Raw genomic sequence first — 26,090 nt, 5'->3', positions numbered from 1 at the left:
CTTCTCACCATCTCTCCATCCATCTCACTGCCCTCAGGCTGCCTTCAATCCATTATCTGTGTGTGAGTGTGTGTGTGTGTGTGTGTGTGAGACAGTCACTGAGTTATTAGTAGCCGATTAGCCTCCTGACCCACTGTCTGACTTGCCCGCTGGAAGGGTGTGTTTGCGTGAGTCAAACAGACTGACTTTTTTCTTTATGTAGAAACAGAAACAGCCTGTTTTAATCAGTAACAACCCATGTTTATGCTGCATGATGTTCCATTTGATTGCATCTATTCAAATGATGTTAGTTGGCATTTCCTTCCCTACCCATACCTGAATGCAAAGCTTGACATATGAGCTTCCCCTCTCTAATGTCCCATTCCAACTCAATCAGTGGTACTGGTGGAGGTCCAGGGCAATTATACTTTTATCCAGTCCCAACCTGCCAAGTCCATAGTGCTTGGCCATCCAGAGAGTACAAAAATACTCTGGAACAAATTACCAAATGTTTCCTCTGCTGCACTAACGAACTGACATCTATGTAAAGTAATAATGCGTTGGGTGTTTGGCAGCTGTCAGACTGTCATAACACACGCAGGCTAATAGTCTAAGTGGACTCGGTTTCAGTCTGCAGCTGTTTTTCTGTTGTGTAACACAGCCTTACTATGTTTTCTATGCAAGAATGGTTGCAGCACAAAAAAAATAAGCAGATCTTCAGATGCAGGTAGCATCTTCAAGAATCTCTGGAATGTAAAGCATCAACAGGTGAGTAGTTTTGAAGGTTTTTTCATTCTGTGGAAAATATTTCAGGATTGCTCTGAATGAGGAAACTTTAAGCCAATTAAAAAAAACAAGCTTGTCTGTCTGAGCAGGAATTTCACAGATATCGTTGGTATCTATTCTCACCACTGCCTTCCTGCTTTATCTGACAACAGCTTTTACAGCCTTTCTGGGTTCAAACCCTCCATCCCCTTTGAATAAGGCTGCAAGCTTGTTGCAGGTTTTACATATTAGAGCCAAGATTTGCATATGATCAAAGCTGCCCGAAACCTGACCTACTGATATTCCACCAATGCACTCCACATGATGTATCTCATTATGTTTTGACAGTTAAAGCTACACATTTATCTCAGGACTTCCATGGACTCTTGAAGTTAAGCAATCGCGTCAATAAATTAAATCTGTAGCACGTCGATGTGCCAAGTGAGGAGCGATTCCCTCCAACAAAAGCAACTTAAAAAAAACCCCCACACAAATCTGCATAATCAATCTTTGCTGTAGTCTTGCAGCATGTAAACCACTCTGGTAAGGATTCTCTCCATGCGATGCTCTCAGTGACCGCAGCTTTACACGGCGCACCAAAAGCCAACATGTTTCGCCAAACCGCAAACAACGGGTTCACATTCACCACCCTGGCCACCGGTCCAAGGGGGAAAAATGAAGTAATAAATAACATAACCACTATCCCAATTCTTAAATTTTGTGAAAAGGAAAAGATCTTCTCATGTGCATGTGTAATTATTTCCCTCTCTGGTTTAGCATTGCCACTGGGGACCCAAGACTGTCCAGACATTGGCAAAGCTTGGTTCACTATCTGCACATAGCCAGTATTACGCAACAGCTAATTACTTCCACTCAGTCCCGACAAAACCATGGAGAAGGAGAGAGGAAAGAGGGAGAGAAGAGAAAGGGAGGGGGAGTGTGTGATAAAATAAAATAAAAATGAACAGAAAGGAGACGAGACGGCGAAAAGAGAAAAATGAGGAGAAAAAAAGAAGAGATAGAAGAAGGCAGCGGTGAAGGACAGACACAGAGAAGCAAGGAGGGCTTGAGAATTGCTATCTATTTTCCTTCCTGCTGTGTTTTGGTAAAGATAGGTGCAGAAAAAGAGCATCAAACCATAATGACCTCTTCACCAAATGCCACAGCTGTTTTACTGAAAATCATGCCACAGCAGCCAAATATGGTCCAAGGAGAGAGGGAAATGTAGAAGAGGAGTGTTGTCAAAGCCAGACGGGGCCTGCAGCTCTTTTCCTCTCCAACAATTTTTGGAGATGATGTCATTATTCATAAAAAACAGAAAAAAGAAAAATGTGTCTGCGCCTTCGGCTCGACTAGGTCGAAAGGTAGAGAGGAAGGTTGGAAGGCTGTGGGAGGGAGGGATGTCGAGATGCAAGGAAAAGCAAGAAACAAGGTAATTTCTACCTCTGATTTATTCTGATTATGGAGTTAACCAAACCACTTTAACATGAGAAAATGAGAATAAAGAAGTCACCAGATAAAACATTTACCAATTCAATATATTGGTTTAGTTAGTATATATGTTGATATGCACCAACATAAAATACTTAATTTAAAAAGATATTTGGGGTAATTTATTAATAGTGTCATCACATACCTGCAGCTCACACCTGAGGCTGAAAAATGCATTTCCTCTGGTGGCCACTTATAGAGTCACACTTTAAAATGCAACACAAATACACAACACACCCACTCCTACATATAGGGCTACATATAACTAAACACAACCAAAAGTTACAAACTAAAAATATTATTGTCTGTGAAGGTTCTCAGTCATCCAGGTCATCGTAGTCAAAGGAGCTTGCAAAGAAAAGCGTCTGGACTTCTTTAAGTTGCTTGAAGACGTTTCACCTCTCATCCAAGAAGCTTCTTCAGTTCTAAGGTCAAATGGTGGAGAGTCCCAGATATAAACCTAGTGGGAGTGACCCCCCACAGAGGGACAAAAGGACCCCTTGATGATCCTCTAATCGCCTGAGCCAAGGTGGGAAACTGGGTGTGGGTCCCAATCAGCCAGAGTTTCGGGTGTATTCATTGTGAAACCTGGCCCCACCTTATCATGCAAATTCCTGAGGTCAGATGGCCCTTTACGACACCAACTCTCTGCCATCTATAATCCAGTTTTGAGATCCCTTCCCAGACGCCTTAACGCCCACTCACATCCTGGGCCATCTGACCTCAGGAATTCGCATGATAAGGTGGGGCCAGGTTTCACAATGAACACACCCGAAACATCAATAAAAATGTAAGAATGAAGACATAAGAGAAATGCCTTTTAACCACGTTATGAGTGTTGTTGCTGCATAGTTAATTTGAGCAGAGTTGGGCAAACCATAAATGAGCAATCTAAGATTTCTGACAATAACAAAGAATTTTTTTAAGCCACAGACTTTATTTTTTGTAAGGGCTCATTAATGCTTACAAATAGCAAATGTTAGTGAAATCTGTTTATTTGTCTGAAAGTGACGAAAAGATCGACCAATATACAGTGGTCCCTCGTTTATCGCGGTAGTTACGTTCTAAAAATAACCCGTGATAGGTGAAATCTGCAAAGTAGCCAACTTGATTTGCCTTTGTTGCACTAAGAGCAGTTGATTAGAGGATCTGAGCGCTGTCTTGGGGCAATACACGTCGAGAAGGTCTGTTAAGTAACTGGGCACCAGGTTATTTCAAATTTTAAAAGTATACAAGGGTAGGATTTTAGGATTTTAAAAGCATTTAAAAAAACAATACGGAATTTACGGTATTGTTGTGTTTGTTGGGGAGAAAACGTACAAACATACAGTACGGCACTTTAGAGTCACACTGCTAGCGATCGAAGATTTGTATAAATTTTGCAAGCTAAACGCATTCTGTACTGTACTGGAGACACGGCACGAGATGGATTGACAATGGTCTACAGCCAATCAGGATGCAGAAAACAACGAGCTGTGGAAAAAAAAAATCATGCAAAATTGCACCAAAAAAATCAGTGAAACAGCGAGGCCACAAAAGGTGAACTGCGTTTTAGTGCGGGAGCAGTATCCAAATCTGTATCTGATTTTTAATTTCCATGTCAGCCTTAAAAATCCCTTTTAGGGTTGTTTTCCCTTCAGAACCTTACAGGTTATATTTATAAGGTCTGCTTATATCCCAGCCCTCTGGGAAATAGTTGTCTGTGGGCTATATCTGCTCATACGGTGAAATTCTAATTTTTCTTAAACACTGGTGCTTATAGGAATATCTTCCTACTATCTGTTAGCCAGTTTTCCTTCCAAGTGCTAGTGATCTGCTAAGCTAAACTAAAAGGCTGCTGTTTATATTTAACAACACAGACTGTGCTCCTCTAACTGAATTTGTGTTGTTTACAATTTGACATAGAAACACCCAAGCATCACTCTTAATTTTTAATGGTAACCCTGCAGTAGTTATTGCTGTAAGTACTTTTTTTGATGAATGAGTTCCTTAAAAATATTTGTGTGCTATACAATGTATACTTGTTATCAAATTTATCAAATGAGAATGAAAAAAAAACCTACTATGGAATTTATGTTTAATCTTTCTTCAGCTGACAAGCCATAACAGCCTTATTGGCCATATGTCTTGTTCTACGTGGGCGACAACCTCTGCTATTAACTTGTTTGTAATGAATTTAAAAGACAGAAGAAGCTCATTGTTTACTGGTGACCTTTCAAGCGACAACGAACAAAGCAACAGCTGCCCATAAAAGCACTAAAGCAAATAGCAGACAAAAAAAAACAACTATTTTCCCACAATCTTACAAGTCATTTCTAACTAAAAATGTTCTAATAGCAGTGATTTATGTTGATAAGCTGCATAAACTGACAGCTTAAAGAGGTATCCTTACAGTCTGGTAATTGCATTTACTTGTGACCTTTTACCTAAAAAATGTCTCAGCATCATCATCACTTACTCTGTGAAAATAAGCTCTCCTACCACCGATTCTGCCTGACCGCAGGGGCTCGTATATGGGTAAAACCTAGGAAATCACAGGGATCAGTTTCAGACCAAGCATATCGCAGAACGAAGTGTGGAGAGGAAAGGATAGGAAAGAGGAAGAGGAAAAAACGAGGGGCGTCAAAGTGACACACGAGAGGGGAAAAAAAAGGATGAACGTCAGGGGCTCTGACAGAGACCATCAGCTCACTCACACTTACTCTTCTTTAACACTATCCCACCATTCATCCATCATCACTCCATTTCAGCGTCACAGTAAATCCCTTCTTCGTCCTATCACATACAAGATAATAGATATGCCCGCATGCATCCATCTATCCTCAACTATCTCTTTTATGCGTTTCTCTTTCTCTCCCAATATGCTCATCTATCTCTCTGCCTCCAGGCCCTGTTCAATCTGTTAGCGCCATATTGCTTATAAGCAAGAGCGTGTGTGTATATGTCACAAATGATATTAACCTGGTAAGCAATGCAAACAGTAAGGGTGGCACAGCAATCCTGTCAAACCTCATAGATGACCAGATTTTTTCCCGTTTCCTGTTCTATTATTTATAACATTTGTCTTCTGCCTGCAGTCAGACTCATTCATTCTTTTGTCTGATTTCAAATTGAAAAGAAAGTAAAACTGAAAGACAAACTGTTTGTTATCAAAACTGCGTACTGAGAGATATCGCTATTAGACATGGCATTAGACCATTCCAACTCCCTTTTCTGCTGTCATGATCCTAAAAATTTCTGTTTTATTTATAAGGGAGTGGCTGAATGGTTAATGAAAAATAATTACTTCAATTCTATTCATGGCGACCATGAATGTGCAAAATAATATAATGGGTGTTCAGAGTGTTGCCAAACAACACTGTGATACAGGTAAGAGACTGAGCTTGTAATCAACCCCCAGCCTTGTGAACATCCCTGCTGCCTCCTGACCTGCAGCCACTTCTGAACTTCGAGCATCGCAGTGATTTCTTTCCAGTCTAGTCCTTAAACAGCTAGGGAAAAAGGTTATTGCCTCAAATAGCTAAACAATCGGTACAGCAAGTAATTATTGAGGTTATTTAATTTAAAATAAATCAATTTACTCATAACATAATGATTAGTGTGCAAATAAGTCCTCTAACATGCTGATGCACCTTCATAGACTTACAAGTAATCCATTTAAAGTACATGGGAGAACATCTCAATAGTGTGAAAAAGAATAAGCTAATTTGAATGTGTAGGTACCTCGATATGGTATGGCCCATGTACAGCTCAAAGGCGACTGGCACCAACATGATTATCATACACATAAGGAGCCAAGATGGCATCTGGGTAGAGGATTATTCACTTTTCCAACTTCCCCCCAGAAACACTTGGGTCTATTTCCAACTTCTATTTTAAGATTTGCATTTAAAGGAGTGGATAAGGCTGAGCTGCCACGTTTTTGAATAGTTTTCTCTTGTTTATGATAGGTAGTGAGCCACTGCTGTTGCTTTCTGGTTTGTTTCTTATGAGTAAGTTATCTCAGTTTGGAGTGTAGACAGTTTTTCCTTGTTTGTTATTTTGGCCTTGGCTCATTCTGACATTGATTTGTACTCCTGAATTTGTGAAACTACTATGTCTTCGTCTTTTGGCTGGTCCCTTTATGGGTCGTAATAGCAGATCATACGCTTCCATCTCACCCCATCCCAGCATCCTGTTCTGTCACACCAACCCTCGGCATGTCCCTCTTCACTACATTCATTCATGAATCTTCTCTGACATCCTCCTCTTTTCGTTCTGCTTAGCAGCTCCATTTTCAACATCCTTTGGCCAATATTTTCACTATGTCTAAATTATCTCAGCCTTGCCTCTCTATCTTTGGTCTCCAAAAGGCTCAACCTAAACCATTCCTCTGAAACTATTACTTAATAAATACAACACCTGTTGATTTACTCAAGTTTTTCTTGTGGCTACTTGGGATTTAAAGTAGACAGGAGTTTTTCATGTACTGCATTAGTCCCCCATAGATATTCCATTTCATTAATTGGGGGCTTGTCCGTGATTCAGACCTAGGACCTCTCGCTGATAAACTTGGGGCAAGATGGTGATTTTTCTTCCAGTTTAGCCCTTGAATAATTAAAAACAATTTAGAACAAACAAAATGCCTCCAACAGCTTTAAATAGTGGACAAATATTTTTAACTTGAGTCAAGAGTGGAAAAAAACAAAAAAAGATGAGAAACATCTACCATGGTGGGAATTTTTTGCTTTCCTCTAACCAACATGTGTGTCACCTCTTCACCTACTCCATGTTCCTGTAAAAAAACAAAAACAAAAAAACCCCCACTGCCTCTATATTTTTGTTTAATAATTTTCTGCGACTGGGGTTCTTGAGCCATGTAAATTGGGGGGGAAGCATTCATGGATGCAGAAGGTTTGAAGAGGATAAGTCATGACTCGATAACTCGTTTATTTCTCCGTCTCTCAAAAAGACTGAACACTTGTGTGTGCTTGCCAGTGCGTGTGTGGCCTCACAGTATGGCATGTCTGTGCAACAGGCATTACCAGGCAGTCTGAGCATTTTTATTAGTTCCTAGAACACCAAACAAACCACACGGGCACGTGAAGCAGCTGCAGTAGTACTAGAGAGTTGGAGAGACTACCGCCATAAGAGAGACACACAGAGGGAGAAAGAGAAAAAGGCGACTAATTTACAGTATGGGAGTGAATGTAAGTGGGTCAAAGTGCATGCCTGTACACATCTGCCTACCAGCTTGATGTTGTGTGTGTGTGTGTGTGTGTGTGTGTGTGTGTGTGTGTGTGTGTGTGTTTGTTTACGGATGAATGAACTGAAGCACAGAAAGCTAAAGCGTCTCACTTTATACCTTTGTAGATTTCCGTGTGCAGGAGTGAGTGTGCATATTTTCCATTTCAAATGTATTGCTAATTAGTGTAATTGCAAGAAATGTAATTATGTAAAGGCTTCCCACACCTGTTATTACACTTTAATTGCCCCCCCCCCCCCCAAAAAAAAAAAAAAAAAAAAATTGCCCTTTGTTTGTTATTTTTAATCATTCCAGCAAAAGCTCTTTGGAACTTCAGGCATCTCGTCTGCTCGTTTAGCCACATTTACAAGAGCTTATCAAAATTACCTTAGCAAATTTAATTTTCACAGTTGTATGAACTTTGCAACAAAATCTACAATCTAACAATATTCCAAAAAGAAAAAAGAAAAACAATTAGTCATGCCAAACAAAAGTTCAAATGCAAAACTTTTCCAAGATCTCTTTAAAGGCAGCAACTTCATGTCCCCATTGGCAGCTGTTAGTGCTTACAAGAGCAATGCAGATTAAATCTGCCTTTCAGGCTTTAATGAAATGGAGAACAAAAGAAAAAATACCTTTGGTACTAAATACCAAACTACTGCATGGGTTTGGGTGTTTATCGGTGTGTTCTCTGTGTATTTCCTACCTGACCACAGGCTCCGGTATGGCCTCTAGGTTGGCTGGGACCTGCACTCCCTTCTCCCACTCTTGTCTCCAAGGGTCTGAAAGCACGTAGAAGTCGTCTGGGCCGAGCTGGGCTGAGTCCGGCAGCTTCATGGCAGTGATGAAGTCAGTACGAAATACCTTTACAGAAGAAGAGAAAAAAAATGCAAGAAGGTCGTGTGATTGGCTAGGTTTTACCAAGGTGGGACTTGGCCCAATTGAAAAGGGATTTTTGGATCCAGAATCATTCTTTAATATTGTGAGTTACTGCAAAATGGCACATGTTTACATGTACACAACAGAACATCAATAAGAAAAACTGGGAAGCATCCAGAGTCAGATATCTTTCTGAACCAGTGACCCATATTATGCATGGTTTGTGATTTTAACACAGTCTCGCCCTGCTTTGTTATTTTCTTCAATCTTCTAATTTCTGCCTGTGTCTTTCAGCAAAAACAAATCTTATAAATCTTTATATTGATATGAGTTTACAAATCTAAATATTATACAGCACCTCAAAGTAGACTGTATTTAACACTTACTATTGACTCTCTTGCACAATTCTTGAATATGTCATTTTTAGCACAGTGTTGAGAGAGACAAAGTCAGGGTAGAAAAAAGGTTAGAACACAGAGCAAAAGCCCCAGCTGGGAATGAAACTGTAGACCAGTTTGGTCACAGCATGTGCAACCATTAGGCCCACAGAAAACCCCACAATAACAACACATTTTTAAACTACCCAGTTCATCTGAAAGCTGGTCCTACGAATAATATCTTCAACAGCTCTTGGGTTTTACTTAAACAGAAAGCCAGCATGTAACTCCAAAACTGCAACTAATGCACAGGAAAACAATGCTCGTGGCCAGAGATAACCTGTGACACAAAAAAACCCCAAAAACATGGAAGCCTGGTGCGGTTCCAAAGGCAGACCGTTTTCACAATGACTGATGCCATGTTATGCAATCTATTTTCCCTCAGTAGCCTCCAGTCAGTCAAGCCCTGTCTCAGGGCCTAAGTGATCCTCAATGATCCTCACAGCCTGTAGGCTCAGACTGCTCATGATAAAGCCGTTACTTACAACAACAAAATGTCAGGCTTGTGTTTGACTTCCCAGCTCAGATTTACCATAAATCTCTTGCGGCCTCAAAATTATGCATCTTTTGCATTTCTTTTGCTGACGGCTGCCTGACACTAAACACTGGTGTAACATTTGATCAGGCAACACAACACTGAGAACAGATGTGCAACGGCACTGAGATGCATTTGTCTAGTAAAGTATAAATCCCAGATTTTGTTGCACTTAATGTCTTTGGCTCTCTTGGGTACTCGGTCATAGACTCTGGAGTCCTTTTAAAGTTTTACTGGATGACAGGGACGGGATTTGCTGCTCCAGTATTCCAGCAGCGCACCACACAGTCGGTGCTTCTTCCCTCTGCAATTAAAAATAATTGCAGTGCATTACGTTTTAGTGCAAATACAAACTTGAAGGTGAACCATATGTGACACCATCAACTGATGTTACTTCAGATGACACAGAGAGGGAAGGGACGTGTCATTTCACTACAACCGTGCATCCTAGCATCTCTCACTCAGCGGGTTTCGTGTATTTTAAGCGTCTCCTGGTTTCTCTCATCTTTTCATTCAGCCTCTTTCTCACATCTTGAATGGGACAGACTGAGATGTAAGGAATGGTTGCAAGCAAGGGGAATAAAACATTTTGAAACACACGGACAGATGAAAGAAGAAGTAAAAGGTAAGGAGGAAGAAGCAAGTGGAACACTGATAAACTCAAGTGGTGGTAAATTATTGATATTAACCAATATGAAATCATTAAAAGTACAATTCTTGGGAGGATTTTACAAAAACAAACTAGGTGTGCCTGAGTGTGATGCGGCATTTGAGGACACGAGGGAGTGGATGCATTCAAGCAGACACGATCGTTCTTGCACATAATGCGAACGCACACACATAAATTCTCCGTCTGCTTTACCAGGGACCTGAAGCAGCGATATTATCAGTCATATAGTCAAGGACATCAGTCAAGAACACACAGGCATAAACACACAAAGCCACACACACACATAAAAAAAAACAAAAAACAAGCAACACTCCCTCGCAGTGGTGCCAAATCAACCGTATGACTTCACTCTGCATTTTATCATTACTTTCTAAGCCTCCTTATCCCTGCTATATTAGCTCCTCTTCTCTATCTGTCTCTCTATTAACCTCCCCATCTCCCTCCCCTCCCTCCATCCCTCCTTCCTCTCCATCTCTCCATCCCCAATGTGTGTTTTTATCTTCTCTATTTTGACCTAAGAGACACGATGAAGAAAAACAGACTTGTAAGATGAAAAATGGAGTTAAAAGAGAGATAACAGAAGCAAAACTGGGTGGAGATAAAAATGAGCAAGAAAGCGACGGATGGAGATGGAGTTTAAGTCTCCCAGTGGACCACGAGAAAGCCCGCAGATGAATTCATTCGCTTGTACAATGTGAATGGAATTTTTACTTTAAGACGTAGCAGTCACCTCCTGCATCTGCAATGTGGCTATCCAATGTTGACCATCCTCTAAATGCCAGTCTAACAAAACCAAGGGTGCCCACTTCTGCTCATCCACTGCTCTGTTTTGAGGACAGTGAGGCCCACTATGACTTCACCTGCCCATGATCTCCTCTGCGTGCTCTGCAAGCGGCCACGCTCAGCAACCTTCCAACTGCAGCCATGCAAGAGCCTGCAGAAGATTGCCGGTTTGCCATAACCACTACTGACCAGCAGTTTACTTTACAAAAGCAACAACGGCAGCGCAAAGTGCTGACTCTGCTGACAAAGATAACAATAGAAGCCACTCTTCTTTGGACCTGGACCTGAAAAGGGACAGCTAAACTGGACTTCAAGGCTTTTTTAGCTTGGATCTGATCTACAATAACCTCCTCTAGCAACATCCAAAAAGTCTGGTAACAAACCACCGAGGCACAGCATAGCTTCCCATAGCACATGGTTAACAATATGGACACTTAATATAAAATGTTGTTTTTTTTTATATAGCGCATTTTGAAACAACAGATGTCGAAAGAAAATTAAAAAAGCAAAAACTGGTAGCTCTTTAGAGTTTATTTAAAATTCTCAATTGTTGAGCAGGTTCTTTTGTCGGAAGGAAAAGTTTTCCAGAGCCTGGGGCCAATAACAGCAAAGGCCCAGCTGCCTGGGCGAGAGGAGGGCACTGAGAGAAGTTGTTGGGATGATGGACTCATTGACCTGGAGGCAAAATACTGAGTTTAAGATCTGCAATGCACTGTGGAGATAATCCATGGAGGACTCTATAAAAAAAAAAAATACAACTTTAAAGTCTATTCTAAACTTCACTGGTAGCCAGTGGAGCTGTGTGAAAACAGGAGTGATGTGCTCTCTTTTCTTTGCACCGGTTAAGCGTTGAGCAGCTGCAGTTTGAACCATCTCCAATCAAGGTGGAAACTGTCAATCCTACACACAGGGAGCTGCAGCAGTCAAGCCAAGAGGTGCCAAGTCGTCGATAACTGTTTCTACATCACTGGCTTTGACTTAGTGATGATTCTCCGCTGATAAAAGCTGACCTTCACAACATTCCTGGTTTGATTGTTAAAAGTCAAGGAGCTACCCATAAAAAACACCAAGATTTTTAACAGTAAATTGGACGCGGCTGGATAAAAGACCAATATCGATGCCTCGGTGAGAATGTTTGTAGAGCTTGAAAGGGTCATTCAGTGAAAGCACTTTTTTTTTGCCATCCAGGATTTCAGATGACTCAAACAGTCAAAGGGACTCTTTGTGGAGTGGTCACCATCTGGTGCGACAGGTAGATGAACATTTCATTTCTGTTCATCCATTCAAACGTGATCACTGTAATGGTTCGATGCTAGTTATCCTGTACACAGAAAAGACAGCTTGCATGCCAACTAATGATCTTCCTTATTAACCTACCACCATTATTCCCTATGATCATACTTTCATACATTCAATTAGCTTAAGCATCACAAGACAAAGTCAAAACTCCCCAGGCATCCTCTTCCTCTCTGGCCCAGCACATGTGGGACGGAACAAAGAGACACATAATCTGACGACACACATCCACCAGTTTGCACAGACACACAAGCTTTTTTAACACCTACATTAATGCCGGTGCTGCCTGTATGAGGCATGGCTGTATTAACAGCCAGTCATAACCCGTACACTGATATTAAAAACACTTGTGCCAGCTGTTCAGTGTGCAGCATTATTATCAAGGCTCAGTTTCAGTGAACAGCAATAAAAACTGTAACCTTAAAGTAGCTCACTCTGTCCCTGGACTGGCAGTATAACTGTGTGGGGAAGCCTCTCTTTACTATCTCTGAGGTGCAACACATCAAAATCCCTGAAAAAAACAATAAAACAATCTAAACCCGCCAGAGTCTCCCAATTTAATCAGGAGTCATCTTATCAAAATCCGATCAAAGGATAAGTAAATAAGAAGACTACAGATCTACTTTGAGGCTGTACTCAGGCACGGTAGTTTACCACCTTAGGTTTTCATCTCAGAGTGCTAACATTTGTTAAGTAGCAGTAACTACAGTTCACTAAATGAAGTGCAGCTAAGGGTGACTGGATTCCCATTAGTTCTTCAGCAATTCGGTCAATTTCCAGAGTTATTATGAATTTCAGTTTTCACTTAATGATGGAAAATGCAAGATTACTCAAATTCATCCCTAGGAGAGCGCAAATTTGTTTATTTTCATTTCAATGCACACACATCCATAGTCGTCGAGGTATTTTCACTCACAAGCTAGCAATTTCTGGAGTTTGTCAGGGATCACGCTATTAGGGTTTAGCATCACCAAATCCTGACTTTCTCCACAACATTTTGTGACATATATCAGTAATAGAGGACAGCGTGTAGGAAGAGGACAGAGGGAGAAGAGGAAGAGCAAAAATTATGATATGTGAAGAGAGGACAGGGCCAAGCAGTGAGAGGGAGAGAAACAGAGAAAAGGAAGTGAAATTAATTTCAGTCAGTGGAAAGAGAGACGAAAGACAAGGTCGGACAGGGATGAGGTCTGTGTGTGTGTGTGTGTGTGTGTGTGTGTGTGTGTGTGCGTGCGTGCGTGCGTGCGTGCGTGTGAGTGTGTGAGAGAGAGAGAGAGAGAAAGTGCAGTATATTAAAAGGCCATATGTAAAAAGCAGCATCCTTACTTCTACTGCTTGGCTGCTTCTGCCGTCTGCCAGCCAGCACAAATAAATAATGCAATGGAGCAAGGATGTTTGCGCCTGTGCGCGTGTGTGCGTGCAAGTTCAAACTGTACTGTAACTGTGTGTTCGTCTGTGTGTGGGTAAGTGTGTGTTGACAGTGAGTCAAGGCCATCATGAATCTTGTCTTCCCCTTCAGCAATACCAGAGGAGGAAAGATAGAGACTAAGGGCAATCCACTCCTCCTTAATCTTTCTCTTTTTACTTCTTCCATCATTTCTCTTGCTCTGTTTTCATGCTCCTCATCAGCTGAAGAACATGGTAGTGGAAAAGAAAGAGGATGACAAAAAGATGAAAAAAGAGCGGGGGGTTGGGGGGGTAATAAAAATGCATGGTTGGGGAAAAAAAAGGGGGAAATAATAGAGAGCCAAATAAAAGGACTGAGATACAAAGGGAAGAGAGGATAACCAAGAAAAGAGGGGAAAGTTAGGGATGAAAAGAGAAGAAGCCAGAGGTAAGGAGAGGAGACAGGAGGGGAAAAGAGGAGAGGAGAGGATCAGTTTTATTACTGTGTGTTTGTACAGGAATGACTTCGGCTAATTAATGTCTAGGAAACACTATTACAAGCTCCCGCAGTTTTATGTTCTACCTCGCGTCTCTCTCTCTCTCTGCCTCTCCAGCTCAACACCATCCTGCTCTTCCTCTATTCCACTGCCCACCCTCTTCATCTTTTTACGCTTTCTCTGACAGACAGTTGGGAGTCGCCCGTACTCAGTGACGGATGACAGTCAGATAGATGGAAGAGGAGAGCGATAAGAAGATGAGAGGTCCCAGGAGACGGGCTGTAAAAGTCAAGCAGGTAGAGGGGCAGGAAAGCAGTCCCTGCTTCCAAACTGTCTGCCAATTTTTTTTTTTTTTTTACACAAAATATAACATATGAGTTGGGGGTGGGGGGGTGGGGGGGTGTTCTCCTCCCTTTAGCTTTCACAGAGCAACAAAACAAATCCAGCAGAAAAATGGAAAAACAGAGACCTTCGAGCACTGATTAGATTTGAGTAACTAGTTTATCCTTTACAGAGTCAGTTAGTGCCGGCTGTATTTCATGCAAAGACCAAAACAAAGAAATCCATTTGGCTGCATTGTAACTGAGCAACTAATGAAGAGTTATGTACAGGAGTGACAGTACCAATGTCAAATCTCTGGCTGCTTTTGGAAGAGAGAGCCTGTTGTGCAATGAGCCTGAAGCAGCAATGGAAACTCTGTCAGTAATTACTCAAAAAGTGCATTTCTTTTTCCATTTATCACATGATTTATTTATTGCTGGAGAGATTTTCCACATCCATCAATCATAATAACTTTGTTCTGAGGAGAGCATGTGATTGAATTTTGCCATTTCCACTCAGCTTTCCAAATTTGATAAATCACAATTCGCAAATGAAAATACTGAGTGCAAGCCCAACTTCTACAAAAGGAGGAATGCTAAAGTAGATTTCCAATAGGAAGAAAATCCCCTTTAGAAGGTAATTAATATACGTCTTCATAGTAATCCCGCTGTTAGTGGTCATTTCAGTCAGTTGCTCATCAAATTTGTTGACATTTTCCTCGATGTTTCTGCTGCAACAAAGTATGAGCTTAATTCAGCCTTTTTACACTTTTCTATACGCAACACTCATTTTTGTACAGCTGCAGTGCATCTGAAAAGTTATGTCATTCATTTAAACCATCCGGTTATATTATTTCTGTCTGTAGTGTCCTTTTCTCTAGATTTTCCCCAAATGTAAAAGGCGGTCATGTTGCAAAGACCACACCGGAGTTCGGCAAAGTCTGCCAAAATACCAAATAGTAATGGCTACAGTGAAACATAATGATTGAAGAAGACATCAGGGAAGGAGTTTAGAAGTGTGTTCAGAGTATTGTAGGATACTCCTACCTTTACATTTTATTTGATTCCTTTTTTTTGCCAGACTTAAGTGTAATCACATTAGGACTGGGCAGTTAATCAAAAACAAAACTGACATTCAAAACCTCTAATTGCCCATGTCATTTATCTCCTTTTTTTTTTGTTTTCATGTTCCAGTAATACTCCCCTGGTATGAACTGTGTCTTTGAAAACACACAAAATGTGTGTAGACTTGTGAATCTGCAACATGGCAACGTCACGGAGGAAAACTCAAACTTCGTAAGTTGAGCAGCTTGTGCCAAATAGAAATGCCGTATCCGTTATTTGAACATTTTTGGCTTCAGCAAACAGACGTCAAGCAAAAAGAAGAAAACGTTGCGAAAAATTGTTTCAGCAATTGAATTTTTTCAATTGAATTGAATTTATTTAGTGCTATCACGACAATGACAAGTTGCATCGAGGGGTTTTATATTGTAAGGTAAAGGTAATACAGAAACAAACAGCTTTCAGGATGCACTTGGTGACAGTGGGAAGGAAAAACGCTCTTTTAACAGGAAGAAACCTCCAACAGAACCAGGCTCAGGGAGGAGCAGCCATGTGCCGTGACTGGTTGAAGGTAATACCACCAATCTGTTACAACACACGCTGTCTCCATCTTGAATAACAAGATTTCTCTTCTGCAAGGTTTCCACAGTTACCCCTTTGCACCACTGTCTGTTTTTAAAGCCTCTTTCTTTTTGTTTACACGATCAGCCTTCATTTACTCCCATATTCTGCACATGTTAAAAGGCAGAACATTTAAACTTTTAAATTTAAAACAATAAAAGCCATTGCATTGCGCTAATACTGTTTGCACAATAACGATAATTTAAAGCAAAACTGTTGATTTAAACTCTTCTATTATCGGTTAAGTTTGCATCACAATCTAATCAGACAGTGCGGCATGATCGGTGGTCTCTCCATAAAACTGATTAGATTCAGCTGCTCGGTTAAGGCTCCACAAAACCTCAAGTTCAGCATTACTGTGAGGTGAGTAGTAACACACACACACACACTCACACACATTCCTCTGTCCAATCAGTCAGTAGGTCAGTGTGCTGTGATGAGTTATGGGCTGTTAGCATGCAGGGGTCTCATTAAGTCCAATCTAGGTCTGAACTGATGACATTACCAGGGGATGTGAAGTAAGTGTGTGTGTGTGTGTGTGTGTGTGTGTGTGTGTGTGTGTGTGTGTGTACACGACGGTAAAAAGTCTGACAGCCTCAGAATTTTTTCCCTATTAAAGAATTCCTGTTTATCGAGCCACACCGCTACCAACACTGTAACTGCTATATTAATAGAGACTAAACCATACTGACATTTAACATTTTTCATTTGCATCGCGTCACATTATGCATACATTATTTTACAGGCTTTTGTGAAGCGACTGTTTACGAAGCACCCTTAGCAACAGTGACATGTAAACAGCAACATTGGTAGCTCACCTTTTCTAACATTATTAGCCTATAAAGCACTTTTGCTTGTCGTGAATCATAAGAGAGGTCTTGCTCTCTCTCTGCAGCACCCAAAGAGCGAGATCGTGCTTTTAGTAATAAGTTTGGAAAGAGCTAAATGTCCTAAAGTCGGACTATCCTTCACAAGGCAAAGCTGCCACTGCCTGTTACTACAACAATTACAACAAGCCTTGTGCAGTACAGAAAAAAAATGTGCCTTTCTCAATCACTGTCACGGGCATGTTTTAACATACAAGTGACCGTGCCACTTTAGTCACCTGAAGCTGTAATAGTGTATTATACTCATGTTCAGAACAGAAAAGGTTTATGACAGCTGCTGCTAACACTATGATGCTGCGTTTACAGCTATTATCACCATTACCTCGTTCCACTTTAGCCAAGACTATTACGGTTGATGCGTCTAATTCTACTCTCCAGTCCAAAATATGACGATCACCGTGAGCGCTGCTACTACACTTGTTGCTTCAGCTGCTGCGAATAGAACCAAACTTATGTGAGCCACCACTACCTCGAGCGGTAACAACTACCGAATCAATAATCAAATGATTAAGTCAGGTTTTAAGCTAAAAAAGAAAGTAATCCAAACCTTACTTTACGCTTCGATGAGAATTTACAACTTCTTTTTTCCAGTGTTTGGCTATTTGATGAGATTATCTTGAGTTGGGAAAGATTGAGAGAAATCGTTAACCAGATTATTTGATAATGAAACTGGGGATAATACTAATTTTTTAAAAAGAAATGTGTTTTTCAGGAACAGTGTCAACTATGAGCTTAAGGCAGCTCTGATTCAGCTCGTCTATGTGTCGTAAGTCTACCTGTCAGTCTCATTTCGCGGCCGGGCTTAAATCTCTGACCATCTGCGGAGAAGTGATAGATTAACGCTGCCTGCTTCCTTCTGAGCGCAACAGAACAGAAACCACATAGTGTGGCCGTTGAAAGCGGACATTTCACTCCAGGAAACGTGCGCTCGGAGAGGCAGATAGGGATACACACAAAAAATTTTCCAGTTAACACCAAAACTCCTGTAAATAAAGGACCAACACACACCAATTCGCAGCAGCCGAACATAGCTGAACACACCCCCTCGCAGGTGAGGAAACCCAGGAGTAAACACAGGCGAGCATATGGGTCAGAGAAAAATGCATTTAGGCACTGCAGTGACACACACACACACACACACACAGTACACCTCGTTATTATGTTTCTGCGGAGCCAGTTTCCTTGAAGCACAACGACAAAGTGCTTTAAGTGCTTTTAAAGGCCAGCTGACATAACACAGCATCATTTGACTCGCTGGTTATCTTGAAAAACAATCATCCTTGTTCATGTGTGACTTTGAAAGGGATGAGAGCACTGACAGATAGAGAAAGAGGATGGTATGCCCTTCATCCCTCATGTTATTATTAGACTGCTCAAGTCTGGCATGGCTAGGGTTGCCAACCGTCCCTTAAAAAACGGAATCGTCCCGTATTTAGAAACAAAAGTACACGTCCCGTATTGAGCTAATAAGGGACGCACTTTGTCCCGTAATACAGTGAGAATCAAAAGTAGTCTATAACTTTTAATGGAATTAACGCTTTGTTTGAAAACATAATTCCCAGCCCCTCTCCTGCTTTGTGACCAATGAGCTGACAGCACACTTATGACAATTCGAGTATGACAATTCAGATTACCGCTCATCTCATTGGTCGAGGAAAGGTCGCTTACGGAGAAAATACCGGAAGACAACAGATGACCACAACAAGAAGCATGGCCAACAGGGAAACAAACGCCGACACTGCGGTGCAAGTCTCGGACGACAGTACACCTAAAGCTGGGCAGACACTGTGCGATTTTTTCAGTCACGTTATTCAGCTCCTGCTCAAACTGCACGATTGACTCGCAGGGGTTAGAAGTTGGTAGGTCACGATGCAGGTCTCACACTATACCGCCCGATGCTCTGATGCGACCTGAGTGCTCACACTGTGCCTCCATAAAATGAAGGTTATAACAGAAAATCTGTCGCTCGCTCTCTCTGTCTTTCACTCACACAGACACACCACCACCATCAACTTTGCTAAATTGCTAATGAAAAACATTGATCAGGCAGCTGTGATTAAGCAGCAATGTAAATCCAACTATTTTCACGGTTGTTGTGGTCGTGATCATTTTGTGAGGCCACATCGAAAAGGCTCGGATGAGCTTTCCAAAGTTCTACAAGTTGTGCCTCCATCGCTTGTGTCCAGATCACACGCTGCACAGCCGAGCTGCACCGTCTTTTTCACCGACGTTTACCTGTTTGCGCGTGAGCAGTGTGAGCGGCTCACGAGCGATTGATGATCGGGAGCTGCTCGAGGTGTTAATCGCTTCTCGTTACCCCACGTATACTACACGATGCACGATGAAGGCCAAAATCGGGCCGATCACCAAATCGGTCGCACGACTCATAAATCGTCTCAAAATGGGCCAAAAATCGCACAGTGTAAGCCCAGCATTAGAGCAGCAATGTTTGTTCGCCCAGAGAAAGAAAAAAAGGCTGCGAAAGATAAGATAAGATAAGATAAGATAACCTTTATTAGTCCCACACGTGGGAAATTTGTTTTGTCACAGCAGGAAGTGGACAGTGCAAAAGTTATGACGCAAAAATTAGAATACAATAAGAATAAATACAGGGAGGAATGGGAAAAGGAAACCACTGGGCTGGGAACATGCACGATAACACCTATAAAGCGCACTGCACTGTGTGCCGGCGCACTTTTTCCATAGGCATGCTTCTAGTGGTGGGCACATGAAGAACATGAGGGGCATGAAAGCTCGGGGAACCCTTAACCAATTTTTTGTCCACCAGGCCACGGCAGAAGCAGATATGGTATGTAAACACTGGTTTATTTTTTAAACCCTCTGGTTAAGGTTAATATGGGCATGTGCAGTGAATATCAGCGCTATGTGGCCAGAAGTGTGATAATATAATTTATTTTGTGTAATAAACAACTGCAAGGATAGATGATTACAACAAATAGATGACTAATACATAAAAGTAATACATAGATTAATAATGATGATGAGTTAAGATGCGTAATCATGGGAACAAGTGGGTTTACAAACAGGAGCAGCTGATTAGCATTAGAAAAGCTGAAATAATACCTCAACTGAAGCCAATTGTACTAAATGCACTATATGTGCACTGTTACAAGAATATTTTTGTTGTATTGCTTTCTATTAATTTATATAATTTTAAGTTAAGCAGGGCAGAGTTCTTTTAAAGAAAGATTTACTTATATTCTCAAAAGTTAAGCATGACAGGCTTCTGTTTAAGAAAGAGACCTGTTTTACTGTGTTAATGTTGTCATTCTGAGCTAAAAATAAATGGCTAAATGATCATTTGTTTCCCATATGGTCATATCACAAAGAATATGCATCTGCTTAAATCAAATTCAAGTCAAATGGTTAAAAAAATAATTTCACACACAAAAAAAAGAGCTACCACACTGGGAAGGGTGAAGACAACTGGGTTGCCCGGCCCTGGCCACGAGGTGTCCCTTATTTATTTTTCAGGGAGTTGGCAACCCTAGGCATGGCCTTCTTACAGTGAAAATACAGATGGATTTATCTAATAGTGATAAGCCTGTGAATACGGATGAGACTGTTTATTCTAAGAAAGGGCATTTAAACTAAGTATTTGTGTATTATCACAGGCTCAGATGACGCTTTGGATGACGCACACGCCAAAGTGAGAATTCTCCAATGCTAGACCCTTCAATAAAAACACAATGCAAGCAGGCATTAACAACAAAGTATGTTTTTGTCTTAATAGACGAGCCAGTCTGTGATTGTGCAGCACAGCACCTGCTAGCTCTGCTCATTTTAGGCCACGGTTTAAAAATTCTGGCTGAAATAGGTACAAAAAAGTTCCTAAAATGATTGGATTTTCATTGGTGAACCTATCTGCCTGATGATAACAGCACAGAGTACAGAGGAGGCGATGGATCACTCTTTCCCTGTGCGAGTATGCGCTTGTTACAAAGACAGTGAAGATTAAAGTGATCTAGATTGTAAGGTAAATGTAATACAGAAACAATCCCAGCAATCAACTGCTTTGAGGAAGCTCTTGGTGACACTGGGAAGGAAAAACGCCCTTTTAACAGGAAGAAACTGGTGTTTTTATCGATACCTGATTAGACTCTTTGAAGCAGCTGCTACAACAACAGCAACAACATCATTTAATGTCTCCAAAGTGATTCCAAACTGAATCTAGAATTTTAAAAAGAGCATTGCTGGGTCAAGAGTAAACCTTGGCCACGTGTTGTTGAAGTACGCTCGCTGTTGAAGCCAAGAGACTTAAAGCACTCACCAAGTTTGCACTCATCCATTCTTATCTTTTCTCCTTGAGAACAAGTCAATCAAATGTGTGACTGTGTGATAAAGCCACTGAATTAAATAATAAATCACTAAATTATGACTTAATAAAAGAAAAATATAATAATAATGATGATAATAGGGGGATGAGAGTGGAGAGAAGTACAAAAAATGCAACTTTTCGGATTAAATTAATAAATTTATGAGGAAAAATGGCAAATTGAGAAGAAAAATGCAAATTTATTGGGGGAAAATTGATTTATGTGAAAAACTTTCAAAATTAGGAGACAAAAATATGCAAAACTTTAAAGTCATAAATTTATAAGAAAAAAACTGAACAGATATGAGAAAAAATGCAAATATATGAAAAAAGGTGGCAAATCTAAGAAAGATTTGAGCTTTATGTGAAAACAGTGGGAAATTTAGAAGAAAGAATTTGCAAATTTGCACACGAGAAACTCTGAAAAGGAGTTTGGGGTTTTTTTGGTTTAGTAAAGAAGCAATACTGTTTCACTTTTGAGGTTATTTGAACTCTTGGAATCAAAACCTGTTATTAGAAGAACAATAACACCTCATTTAAATATAAAATATTAAGGCAGTCAGGCAACTATAAGATCGTTTTCACCAAAACAACTTGCTCTCCGTCCTCCGCCATGATGGTCTCTATGTGCAGCTGGTTGTAACACGAGTGTGCAAAGACCATCTTTAAAGTGCAACACCAAAAAAATGATAACCGTGAAAGTCTTGACTTTATCAGACCGTACAGCTCAAATTTGTGCCATGTCACTCTCTGGAGTGAGAAGGTGCACATCTACATAGAACTGAAGACAAGAGAATAAAATAAGAGTTTCTTTTCAAATAAAGAAAAGAAAAAAGTTGTTTTTCTCCTCTGGGCATCATGGCTACCTGGTTCTCCACAGTGCGTCACAGCAGATGTCGACTAACAGAGAGAGAAGGATAATTTTAGCAGCCACATCACAGCGAGGGCTCTAATGATTGGCTGCCTGGAAGGTCCACAGGACTCAAGAAGTGTGTGCATGCATGTGTGTGCTGAGTGGGTGATTAAGAGTGAGAAAACGACAGAGAAGGAGAGAAAGGGGTTGATGAGAGAGTAGCAGAACGAAGGAGAGGAGAGAGTGTGTGCATGTGTGCGTATGTGTGTGTGTGTGTGACAGAGAAAGAGATCAGTGCATTAGTGGAGTGACTCAGTGATTTCAGGCTGATCCACACACTCAAACACAGTCTCTAGGATGCATCAAGATAGGACTGCATCTCAGTGCCAGCAATGTGTATTGAATTCAGCAAATTAGAGCCTATATCTTTAAGACGATGTGACCTCCAGCTTGCAACGGGGCGGCTAGAGTGTGAAGTGGCAGGGATGACATTTAACACCTCCAACTCTGGGCTCTCAGTCAGTTCTCAGCTAGAAAAGTTTGTATTTCCTGCTCTGTGTTGGGGAGGAATTGCAACCTCAAGTGGAGAAGCTCAATTACATCAGGGGTCTGCAATGATGAGGAACGATGTACTGGTCTGCAGTGGTAAAGAGAGCACTAATCCCACAGGCAAAGTGGACGATTTTCTGGCCAATCTATGTCCTTGCCCTCACCTGTGGCCACGAGCGACAGGAAGTGGAGTGTCTGGGCTCCACTGGAGCTCAGTTATTTGGAAGCAGCTCAAAGTAGAGCTGCTGCTCGTCCAAACCAAAAGAAGACGAGTGGGTTGGAGTTGGGTTGCAGATGGGTTATAGATGCCTCCTGAATGAGGCACGTTAAACCAAGTAGAGGCCCCATAACAGAACCAGTACTAGTACTTCTAACAAAGACACAGAGATATTTACTTGATAACTTGCATGTCAAACCAGGAGAAGACCCCAGGGAAAAGCCAGGCCGTTTATAAGAGATCACCTTGTTGCAGAATCTGTATCCCGTGCACTGAAAGAAGGCTCAAACTCTTGCCAAAGAATACCGCACATCACTGTGAAGTACATGTACCCCAATTCTGGGGTTGTCGGGTAGTTGTTGGATAAGAAGCTGAAGAAATGGATGGATGGAATAAATTTGAACTTCAACAGCAGGGAGAGAACAGGTGGCAATAATTTACAACTGTGTTCCATTAAGACTCCCAGTAATCCATGACAGTAAACCAGAGCGCAGAAAACAGGACTTCTCCTAGTGGAACAGAGTTATAATTAAACACACGTGTAGTTTCCCTACTATGAGAAGTTAAGATGCTTAGATTCAGATGCTAATGTCATCAGCCAACCAGTGAAATTCCAGAAATCAGAGATATTCAAGTTTATTTATGCAGTGCCAAATCACAACAACAGTTGCCATACTGTGTTTTTATATTATAAGGTAAAGACCCTATAATAATAATACAAAGAAAACAGAGAAAACCCCCAAAAATCATATGATCACATATGAGCAGTCACTTTGGCGACAGCGAGAAGGAAAAACTTCCTTTCACCAGGAAGAAACCTCCAGCAGAAACAGGCTCAGGGAGTGGCAGCCATCTGCCACGACTGGTTGGGATGTGGGGAGGGAAACAGGACAAAGATACGCTGTGGAAGACAGCCAGAGATAATAAGAACTAATAATTAAATGAAGAGAGCTGTATAAACACATAGTGAGTGAAGAAGGACTCAATGCATCATGGGAATCCCCCAGAGCCCTTGACCTATTGCAGCGTTTCTAAGGGAGGATTCACCTGATCCAACCTTAATTATATGCTTTATCAAAAAGGAAAGTTTGAAGCGTAGTCTTAAAAGTAGAGATACTCTCCCGGATTCAAACTGGAAGCTGGTTCCAGAGAAGAGGGGCCTGAAAGCTGAAGACTCTGCCTCCCATTCTACTTTTGAATATTTTCGAAGTATTAGGGGATTTGGGAGGAGGTAAGATTTTTACCATCCACCAAATATTATTAGGGTGCATGTGAAACATGAAAAATAACACAAAAAAGAACAAAAGCTTGCCTTAAAGCAAACACATACAAGGGACAGTGAGCACGAAGACCAACCAACAGGCTACAAAACAAACAATAAAGCACCAAATGGGGGATGTCAGAGATGATTTAGCAAGTTTTTCATGGATGCAACCCAACTCATCTCTGCTACTCAACCCACAAATGCCTTTTCCTTACAAATGTGGCACTATTTAACGGGAAGTAAACATGCTTTCCAACAGTGTAAGATTTATTGGCAAGAAGGATTGTTGCAACAAAGAAACAACTGACCAAACACATTTCTTTGCTCTTTGTCTTACGTTAATATGGAGCATATTCAAAGGGCTGCAGAAACCACAGATTTGCAGGTATTGACTGGTATTTTGTTACTACACTGTGATGTGAACCTAACTCTGCTTTCACATCCACGTTGTGCTACATTACACCTCTACACCTGACACCTCTACAGGACAGCCAGAGAATAAAAGTGAAAGAACCAGGGGACAAACAAAAGAAAAGAACCAAAGTGCATCTTTTCCTGATGTTCCTCTTCAAATAGGCTTTCACTTTGCATCTTCGATTTTTCAATTTTAGGTTTTCTGGTTTTCCACGTGCAACAAGAAGCAAACTAACAGTGGACAAAAAGGTTGGAGGAAAAACAAATCAACAATTAAAGAGATTAAGTAGTGAGACAGGCTATCAAGCAGGCGATATGGAGTGAAAAACAATCCCAAATCAGCCAATAAACTACACAGAAGTATCATCATGGCTGGATTAGAAGACTACTTTAGACTTTTAAGCATCTATATTTGCTGCTCATAATATCTATTATTGATTAATCTAAACATTTTTCAGTACAGTTAGTATTTCAGGCAGCAGGTGAATGTTTAATCTCTACAATTTTATAATGTTATTGTGTGCATCACGTTGCTTAAGTGATCAGAATATAAAACAAGAAGTGTTACGTCAAAAATAAAGAGTATGCAGAGGCTACATGAAAAATATATCTACAGCACCTTTTCAAGTCACAAATGGATATATATATATACATATATATATATATAAAAAACACCCAGCACGCCCCTGCGGGCGGTTTATCCTTCAAGCTCGGGTCCTCTACCAGAGGCCTGGGAGCTTGAGGGTCCTGCGCAGTATCTTAGCTGTTCCCAGGACTGCGCTCTTCTGGACAGAGATCTCCGATGTTGTTCCTGGGATCTGCTGGAGCCACTCGCCTAGCTTGGGAGTCACCGCACCTAGTGCTCCGATTACCACGGGGACCACCGTTACCTTCACCCTCCACATCCTCTCGAGCTCTTCTCTGAGCCCTTGGTATTTCTCCAGCTTCTCGTGTTCCTTCTTCCTGATATTGCTGTCATTCAGAACCGCTACATCGATCACTACGGCCGTCTTCTTCTGTTTGTCTACCACCACTATGTCCGGTTGGTTAGCCACCACCATTTTGTCCGTCTGTATCTGGAAGTCCCACAGGATCTTAGCTCGGTCATTCTCCACCACCCTTGGGGGCATCTCCCATTTTGACCTCGGGACTTCCAGGTTATACTCGGCTTGTTCTTGTGCTGCCATGATTAGTGCCTCTGTGCTGTCTTTCAGTCCAGCTTTGTCCAGCCACTGGTAGGATTTCTGGATATCAGCCACCTCCTCTATCTGCCGGTGGTACATACCGTGCAGGGGCCTGTCCTTCCATGATGGTTCCTCGTCTCCCTCCTCTTTCTTGGGTTTCTGCTGCCTGAGGTATTCACTGAGCACTCGGTCAGTTGGGTCTATATATATATATATATATATATATATATATATATATATATATATATATTAGGGGTGCAACGATATTCGTATCGATATTGAACCGTTCGATACAGTGCTTTCGGTTCGGTACGCATATGTATCGAACAATACAAAATTTGTAATTTATTTGATCAACTTTCCTTCTGACGATGCTGTCTGTGTTGAGCGCTCAGTGAATCTGCGTTCGAATACTCTGCCTAGGGTCGACAGTGCAGCCTA

At 41.2% G+C, this 26,090-nt stretch overlaps 1 protein-coding gene across 2 annotated transcripts in view; it reads right to left on the bottom strand.

Moving 5' to 3' along the window:
- jade2 (jade family PHD finger 2) overlaps positions 1–26,090 on the bottom strand; it is a 235,657-nt gene that overhangs the window by 155,785 nt on the left and 53,782 nt on the right. For both annotated transcript variants that reach the window (XM_086309289.1, XM_086309291.1), the window contains exon 4: positions 8,166–8,323. In XM_086309289.1, coding sequence (XP_086165415.1) covers positions 8,166–8,323 — 158 coding nt within the window. The remainder of the gene's footprint in view (positions 1–8,165; positions 8,324–26,090) is intronic.

This window comes from Aulonocara sp. 'chitande type north' Nkhata Bay, linkage group LG10, assembly GCF_057382095.1.
Source record: "Aulonocara sp. 'chitande type north' Nkhata Bay isolate Kocher_YH1m ecotype deep benthic linkage group LG10, A_spYH_male_GT1.1, whole genome shotgun sequence".
NCBI classification, from domain to species: domain Eukaryota; kingdom Metazoa; phylum Chordata; class Actinopteri; order Cichliformes; family Cichlidae; genus Aulonocara; species Aulonocara sp. 'chitande type north' Nkhata Bay.
The sequence above is the reverse complement of the archived record's forward strand: the minus strand, read 5'-3'. Positions and strand labels throughout refer to the sequence as shown.